We start from the raw sequence: 9,271 nt of genomic DNA, 5'->3' as shown, positions 1-9,271 counted from the left end.
TGTGTTTGTGTATTTGTGTTGATTGCACTGTAATGCACCTGCAGCACTGTCACTATGCATGAATACAGTTGAGTTAAGTGTTTGGGTTCAGAGGGATTCATTGGTGTGTTGATTTGTTGTTAAAAACAGAAATCTTCGCCCCCCTCCTGGAGGTTTTGGACTCCAGCTCCTACGACACAGTAAAGCCAGAAGACACCAGTTTCAAGGTCTGACAGGAAGTTTGTGTGTGAACAAGTACAGTACAGAGACCCTGCGCCAGTGTCTATGTGTGTGTGTCAATCAGCAAGGTAGCACCAGGGGGACTAAGGTCAGCCAGTGGTCTACATGGGATCTAGGGAAGCAGTCCTTTACAGTGTGTGTGTGTGTGTGTGTGTGTGTGTGTGTGTGTGTGTGTGTGTGTGTGTGTGTGTGTGTGTGTGTGTGTGTGTGTGTAAATGTGTGTATGTCCGGTCAACTGTGTCATCCTGCATCAGCCAACCTTCATGTACTCGCTATTTACCGTGTGTGATCACCTGTGTGTGTGTCATTACATCTTAATTTATATCTCTCTGTGTGTGTGTGTGTGTGTGTGTGTGTGTGTGTGGGACAGAGAAAGAGAGAGTTGGTGGTGTGCATGTATATGTGTATGCATGTGTGTGTGTCATGTGTGTGACTAGTTGCAGGCGAAGTACTCCTTGAGCGGGGCGAAGAGGTGCCTGATGACGGGGACGCTCCAGGAACGTCCCAGAAGCCTTTGCCTGGCCAGACGACTCATGTTGGACACATCGGTGTAGTGGACGGGGAAACCAAACACCCTGAGGACACACACACACATTTCATTTGTTTAGTCTCAAGGTGTATGAAGCAGGGCTCAAACTATTAGTCAATTAATCAATAACTGATTGACAGAACGTTAATCAGCATCTATTTTAATAATTTATCAATTGTTTATTCTTCAAGCAACATTCCCTGGTAACTTCTGCTGACGGTTTTAGAAGACACTTATTTTTATTTGATTTGATTTGATTATTCTCTGATTTTATTTTCTATTGTAAAGCAGTTTGAGTTGCATTTTTTTTTTTTATATTTTGGGATTTTGAACTAATTAATCAATCAACCAAGTAAATAATAAATAATGTAAATAATCATTAGTTGCAGCCTGAGTGTAACATAACCTTATACATCTTTGACCAGACAAACCTAATCTGACATAATAATGGTTATTATTTTCAGTTTTTGTCTCTTTTTTAAAAATCTGATTTAAAAAATCAGTAATTAAAATATCTATTTTGAATTAAAAAAGTACAAGTTTTAGTCAAACCATTTGATAACTGATATTATTCTATTAATCTGAGAGTCTAATGCACCACTCATCTGTGTTTTCTCACTATTTTTCACTTTCCTGTGGCAGTAAACCAATTTGCACGGGAACAAAGAATGTGAGTAAAAGTCTGATCTTGGCGTCTAAAGAAATATAGATTATTTTGGTCAAAATCAGTCAAACATCCATAAATCTTAATTCTGAATTATTTTTAGCCTCTTTTCCAAGTATATTTTAGGTTGATTTAACAGTATACTGTCCAAATGTTGCACAAAAAGACAAGAGTTCAGGGACGGACAGTAACAAAGTACATTAACATGAGCATGTAGGTTTTGGAGTATTTGTACCTTGGTACTTTTTTAAACTTATGACTTCTACTCCACTACATTTGAAAGACATATATTGTACTATCACTAACACTTCTTTGAAGTGAGCAGATGAACTTTCTTTTCTTTTGAACTGCTCTGATCCTCGCTGCCTTTTGTTTGAACAGATCAGTTTGACCTGGCCGTGGTCGTGACGGCTACAGCAGATCAAGACAACAAAGCTCATGTTTGAGATTTTTAAATAAAGAGAGATTTACATCATTTTAAATGTTCATCACTACCTTCAAAAATTCACTGTCCAACCTGAGAACTCACATCGAGGTCTGTAAACATTTTGTTTAGTCCAGGACGAACATTTTAAAGAAAGTTTTCTGTCCTTGTAACAGTTACAGTTTTTGGTCGGTCAAAAGACGTTTTTTTGGATTTATCCACTAAGTTGTCTGTGCTGATGTTACTAATAGTTAGCTAGCAAAATGCAGTTACGTTAACATTAACACTACAGTTTGCATGCTTAGATTGGGCCTCAAATGTGTTAGAAATACAGATCTGAAAGTTATGACAATTATATCAGCAAACACTGGAACAAAAAATTAACATTTAACCTCAGTAAGTGTGAATATACAGAGTTAATACAAATTAAGTAGCTGTGGTAGATTAAAAATACAAACATAATCCAACTGAACTTCACAAAATAATCCAGAAATACACTCATACACTCGTATTCATCTGTTACTTTTGTAAACATGCACACAAAGTAAAATTATAGGGACACAAACAGAAGAGTAGAGACACACAACAGCTGCACACCACTGTACCTTTCCATCTCGGTACACCAGAGGATGTCCTCCTTGTTGTCCATGAAGACGGGGAAATGTTCGTCTTTCCCCTGCTTCACAGAGTTGGAGCGTGTCGTTATCGTACGCAACTTCTCAAACTGGAATTATCATCCAGAACCAAACACACACAAATACACAGACACAGACAGACAGACACACACAAATCCTTTTTAATCCTACGGCTGTCCTCTGTTCGTACACAAACTTTCTACGACACACTGTGATTTGAAGAAGTATACAGTAAGACTAGAGTCGTTGTTAAGAAATGATCATTATTTGACTGTCTTTTCCTCGTTTGTGGAGCAAAAGTGCAACAGTAGCAACAGGGAAAATGCAGTAATAATGGACATTTAACAATCAGACATCAACTTTTAGATGTTGTTGGTACCACTGATACAGATTGTTGCCCAATTTCCAAACTTTAAAAACACAAAATTAGTAGATTTTTGTTTTTCTGTCCATCACATACCACAGAAAGTACCATTAAATACTTTCCACATTTGGCTTTACATTCCAAACTTGTGTCAAACCCTCAGTCTTGCTCACCACTAGTCAGAAACATTAAATACCACAAAATAATAAGCACAGACGCACACACAAACACACACTGACAGAGGTGGATACCTTGGCTGTACGTCCGTGCTCGAGGCACTCTTGTAGGTCGAGCTTGTCATTCGACATGGGAGTCAGAGGTCTGAAATGAACAAAAGATGGAGACAAAAAGCAGATGAAATATTAAAGCATGAAATTGTATCAGGGCTTTAATATTTATGAAAAAGTTAGACTTGTAATCAAGTAAACGGAGAGTGATCTGACCATGAAGGTGGTGTGTGTTGGTGTGTTTGTTTGTATCACCTGGACATGCCTGGCAGGTTTCCCCAGAAATAGCGCGCGCGGTGGGCGGCAGAGACCTCCTTGGCGTCAATCATCACTGGGTTACACTGAAGAGAAATGGCAGCGTTACTTCCTGTTTCACTTAAAAAGGTGCTTTTTGAGCTGTAAACTAAATCATGTGACTGCTCTGTCATGAAACACATCAATGCTGCTGTTAATATTGACATTTTTTAACAAATTTATATATTTTAAAAAATGCATTTCATAGGTTGAAAATTCCTCAACAAGTCATTTACAGTTTTAAATGAACCCTGAAACTTGCAAGGCCGATGCTGACGTACAGTCGACTCTTTCAGACTAATTTATGTCATGAAATTTATATTAAAAAACAATGTCAACGCCCTCTAATCAGGTCGCGTCCAGACGGTAGACCTAGATTTGAGAAAGTCTCTCATATTGAACACTTTGCTTCTTCATATTTTGAAATGGCTCGCACATGGGAGAAGTCTGCCCTCAGGGCTTTCTGCCAGAAAGCTGCTGCTCACGTCCTGTTGAAAACCTGGGTCCCAGGTTCACAACAGGCCTTATCAGTAAATCTCGGGAAGAGTCAAGTTATGCATAAATTAAATTCCTGACCATTTTTATTGCCATGTCCACATCATTTGATATTATCTTAACATGTGTTATTGAAAACACATGTAAAATAATTAATAAATGAAAAATAAATGCATTTAGGGCTGAGTTAATAGGCCAACTCATTGTTTTTATTTCCTGTCATCAGAATAAAACCCAGCACATTTTAGACTACTTCATAAATGAGACAAAACAGGTGAATTTTGGAGGCTCTTGTTTTTAACCTCTCATCAGTAAAACAATACACACATTTTAAACGCTTATAAAGAAGAAGAATTTCTTCCACACTCTTTCATTTATTTGACTCAAAGAAACTCTCTTGTGATCCACCTGTGTGCCACGACCCAGTTTCTGGGAATATCTGATTTAAACCCAAACCACAATCTTTTCCTAGAGTAGCTTTGTTGCTTAAACCTAACCCAACTGAAAGCTTTAAATATAATGTTTTAAACTGTAAATAATAAATCAACTTAAAAATAAAAAATCAGTGGTGAGTTTTTGTTTCACACAGGATCGAACCCCAGTCTCCTGGACAAAAGCCCTGTTTCTGACCCACTCTTGAGCCATGACCTCCTGCCTATGTGGGCTCTGTCTCTCTCTCTATACTTCATCACCTGACTTCCTAAAGCCTTTTTTCAATCACTTTAATATAAACATTCTCTGTCTGAGAGGGAGGCTCATCCAAGTATCAAACTTTTCCAACTTTATTAAAGTCTGTTGAGACTGTTTTGCACTAATTTGTGAGGACCATCTAACCTAATAATCAACTGAAACAAATAATAAAATATATTATGCTCAAGTGCTCTAGTGTTATCTGTGTTTTTCTTGCTGTAGGTAGTTTTTATGTTTACTATAAAAGGCATTTTTAAGTATCTAAAACAAACCTTCTAAAGTCAAAACGTATTATGAAGGCAGTGGTTTACATTTACTGTGACAGGACAGAAAATCTCTCTCCTGTTTCAGTCACCTCTCACTGGTTAAATATGTAGAAATTCAGTAGAATCTGTATTTATATGCATGTATTTTATGACTGTGTCTAGCTGGTGTGTTCATGCTACCTCTAAAAAGCGGGAGATGTCCCGCTTGTCGCTAACTCCCATAGCGACCACATTCTCAAACAGCCAGAAGAACGGCCGCTCATCGCCGGGCTTTGGTCGAGCTTCGTGCAGAAGACGGTAAAACTCGAAAAACAACCGGCCGGTTCCCTCTGCAAGAGAAGAGAGAAAATTCAGCCTCTATTTATTTTTTTCACTGCATAAATATTTTATACTCTGGTACCGTAAAGGCCTTTTCTTGCAGGGTTGACTATGGAGAGGTCATTGCAGGGGCTTCCTCCTATCACCAGGTCAAATGGTCCCCACTCTTCGATCTACCAGACAAAACGGAGCATGAGTTCAAATCAGAACAGAACAGAAAAAACTGTAAAGAAGAGGTTTGGTGGAGTAAAACAATAAAAAACAATCAACCAGCATGTATGAAGAAATAAAAATGTCTCTATCATCTTGTTTACACCTAAATGCATCTTGTGCTGCTGTAAACAGATGAATATTACAGATTATTATTTATTCTGCAAAGAGTAAAATCACTTACATGTTTGTGTGTTACGTTGCGCACATCACCCACATACATGATGCGGCCGTGGTGTCGAACCATGCCGACAGTGATGGAGTCTTCACACACCTCAGATGCCACGTATTTGTCAACCTGGATGCCCAAATCCTTCAGCACCAACAGTCCTGAGTGCACAAACACACCAACACTAATTTTAATAAAAACACACCACAATAATTTTGCAGGATATTTAAGGACATGTTCAGTAGCTTATATACATGCTAATTGTTGTTCACAGAGGGTCGTCTTATAATGATTCAAACTGGACAAATTGGCCAAAAGGCTCTAAACTCTGACACTTGCATCTCAAATTAAGGTTGTCCACTTTATAACCTTTCAAGATCTCAGTATTATTTCCAGTACATTTTATCAATTCTCAAATTTTCCATGTCCTTGACCTGAAAAGTAGCCCACATATTTTCAGGATTTCCAAGTTTTTACAAGACACATCCTGTAATCCTGTAATTGTGTGAGTGTGAAGACGGCGCTCCGGTCTGTCAGTGATACTTTCCTGGTTCAATAAAACTGTGGAAGCTTTAACTGCAAACTAAATCACTCATGTTGACGACTCCTTTATTGAAGCAGTGAGACTTAAAGTGTTCATTTTCATCAAAGCTAATAAAGCATTCTGCAGTATGAGCCTGTTCTTGTTATAGTTTCACACAAACATGCAGACAAACTTGCTCACACACATATTCAAAGCTGAAATGATCAGTTGAATAATTGATTAGTTGGGCGACATAAAACTAGTCAGCAACATTTTTTTTAAATGCCGCAATCAATTAAGTCTTTTATCCAATAAAAACCTCCTCTGGTTCCTGCCCCTCCTCCCTCTCTTTTGTTTTATATCATTGTTAATTGAACACTTCTGGCTTTAGGACTGTTGGAACTTGTGCTGTGACATTTTCACTGTTTTCTGACATCTTAAAGACTGAACAACGAATAAATGATTATGAAGAATCTCCAGCCAGGTTAGCAGCTTTATAAGGCTAGACTTAGCTACAGTGGTGCTTAACTGATAAAAGCTAACATAATCTTTATAAAATGACATCTCCATATGAATGCAGAGTCTGTAAGGGACAAGACGTCGATATCAGAAGTGTTCTAGTTTCCATTTGTACTCCAAGTGGAATTGGACTTTGGGTGCATACAGGTAAACAGACTGAGTGGAGAGCAAAAGAGGCTGAAAATAATCTCACAACCCACCAGTTAATGCTGAAGATCGTTTAGATTTTTATTAGCGTTTTAAAAATTAATCTGCATTCTTATACAGATATCTGTTTACAGAGATCTCAACTCCAACTTCATTCTGTTGTCTGAAGTTGCAAATCGGACTGTAAACACAGAAAAGGAAGTCTTAGCCTCGATGTCTGTTATCTGTATATCCTCTGGATCATTGCCCGCCGTAATCAGAGGCTTTATCAGTGTCAGATGAGAACCGTCATCAGCATGTTTACATGCTCAGAATGACACATAATCAGGTATTTGGTCATAAACCAAAGTATTGGACAATGATGCTAAATGTTAAGAGTTGTTATTACAATTAATTCTGAGGGAGACATGAAAGCATCAGATTTTATGGATATCCATCCAATAGTTGTGGAAACATTTTACTTAAAACCACAAATCTGAACCTCATGGTGGTGCAAGAGGAAAAGTCATGGCATCACCAACGTCAGCAGGATTCCTGCTGAGTGTACAATGAATGTTTGTGCAAACCTTCAGGCACATCCATCCAATAATTGTTGAGACATTTCAGTCTGAACCAAAGTGGTGGACTAAGATCATCCATTAATCAAAGACTAATAGATAATGAAAATATACTGCTCATATGTACCTGTGGCGATACCGTCAAACAGGGACAGAACTCTGATTGGTTTCCTCTTCTCTGCTGCAACTGGAGGATACAACTTGGCTGGCTCCTAAAAGAGAGTTAAAATAAATAAGAGACAATGATGAGAACAAGATCAGACAAGACCCTATATCTGACAGTATGTAGAAAGACTGAAGAGGACAAAGTAGCACGTAACACCTGAGCTTTATTTATGATGATGACCTGCTCTTCTGGCCAAAGTCTGGCTGAGAAGCATCAATAATTAAATGTGAACATGGTCTGTTTTGACATGTATTAGCCTTTATGGTTAATTTAAATGTGACAAGCTCTCGGGCAGAAGCCTCACTGAAGTCTCCTGATAAATTGATGTTTCTCATTTAACTGCGATGAATTTCTTCAGCGGGGTTAGGACGAGATACAGGGCAGCTGATAAATCAAATTTACAACCTTTAGTTGACTTACAGTGTGCTGTCAGGACTGAAGTGAAGTGACTGAGTTATGGATGGCTGTTATAAGAAGAGTTGATGTAATGGGTCGTTGTAGAAGGAATTCTGGTGCAGTACAGTAAAGAAGTACAGGTATGTATAGAAGAGACCAGAGCAGGGCTGTATAATAATTAACCACAATCAAAATAAAATGACGATATGGTGAAGTGCAATATCCAAACTGCAGAACCAGAACCACATCGTTATTTTTTGAAAAAGGAAAAATGTGTGAGAAAATTATATTATATATTTATAAATCACTATAATGAGGTACATATTACATAGTACTCTTTACTTCACCACATTTTATTTGACAGCTTCAATTTTAAGTGACTTTGCAGATTTAGATTTTTTAATTAAACAAATAAATAAACCAATACAATGTAACATATTGTTAAATGTAAGATACCCAACAGTATGTTAATTGATTAAAATTAGCTCCACCTTTACCAACACTGAAGTGATTTACACATGAATGCATCACTAAATACAGTCCAGTTATATCATATATAGGATTCTCAAATAGGCAAATGTGTACTTTTACTTTTGGTACTTTAAATATATTTTGATGCAGAAAGAATGCAGTACTTTTACTTGTAGCAGGATAATTTACTGTAATGTTTTATTGTAGTATTTACTTTTAATTCTGAAAGATGATGGAATATTGAGGTTGATGACAATATTATAGGTTGACATTCTTTGTTTATGTAAATAAAACCTGAAATGACACCAGTACAATGAAACAGCAAACTTTAACCGGTATATTTAATAATTATGAATAACTATAAATTTAAAAAACAACAACAGCACAAATATAAAAACTTGAATTAAGAAAATGTGTCAAATACACATAAAATTTTGCCTACAACAAACTAAAAATATATTTCAAATATAGAAAATTTGTATTACATTCTGTAAAAAATAATATCAGACAACAAATATGCTGATAGCAAGATAATATCAGTCAACTGATATGTGGGTCTGTCTTCAATTAACTTAAGATCTGAATACTTCTTCCATCACAGGAACTCTATACTGTAATATAACCTGATGTAATCATACACCTATGAACACGATCACAAGCTCATATTCAAGAAGATCAAATTATCTTTTTGAATATGAGCTTGTGATGTATATCGTCATCATCATCGTTTAATATGTATTATATTTGAAGAAATTAATAGTAACCGTCACACTCACAAATTCCTGTTCATGGTTGTTGGCGAAGAAGTGCTGTAGTCTGCAGGGCCAGTCCTCCCGTCGCCGCAGTAACCCGTAGGTGCTCCGGGGGCCGCACATGTAGCAGTTCCAGGGGTCTTCTTTGATGGCTGCCGTCGCTGAGCCGGCTCCTACCAACAGATCCACACACTCCACACAGAAACACCTGCACACACACACACACACACACACAC

The 9,271-nt window shown here is 37.4% G+C and overlaps 1 protein-coding gene across 1 annotated transcript in view; it reads right to left on the bottom strand.

Annotated features, from left to right (window-relative positions):
• Positions 1-565: 565 nt before the first annotated feature.
• Positions 566-9,271, bottom strand: part of LOC146314724 (DNA (cytosine-5)-methyltransferase 3A-like) — an 82,473-nt gene continuing 73,767 nt past the window's right edge. Inside the window, exons 15-23 of the mRNA XM_084738023.1 lie at positions 9,060-9,243; positions 7,378-7,462; positions 5,520-5,665; positions 5,208-5,298; positions 4,988-5,136; positions 3,318-3,403; positions 3,087-3,156; positions 2,442-2,560; positions 566-794 (exon numbers count right to left, since the gene is read on the bottom strand). Of these exons, the coding sequence (XP_084594149.1) occupies positions 653-794; positions 2,442-2,560; positions 3,087-3,156; positions 3,318-3,403; positions 4,988-5,136; positions 5,208-5,298; positions 5,520-5,665; positions 7,378-7,462; positions 9,060-9,243 (1,072 nt within the window). The 3' untranslated portion in view covers positions 566-652. The remainder of the gene's footprint in view (positions 795-2,441; positions 2,561-3,086; positions 3,157-3,317; positions 3,404-4,987; positions 5,137-5,207; positions 5,299-5,519; positions 5,666-7,377; positions 7,463-9,059; positions 9,244-9,271) is intronic.

Source organism: Lutjanus erythropterus, chromosome 15 (assembly GCF_056507025.1).
Source record: "Lutjanus erythropterus isolate fLutEry1 chromosome 15, fLutEry1.hap2, whole genome shotgun sequence".
Lineage (NCBI taxonomy): Eukaryota > Metazoa > Chordata > Actinopteri > Lutjaniformes > Lutjanidae > Lutjanus > Lutjanus erythropterus.
This window is presented reverse-complemented; position numbering and strand designations above follow the sequence as displayed.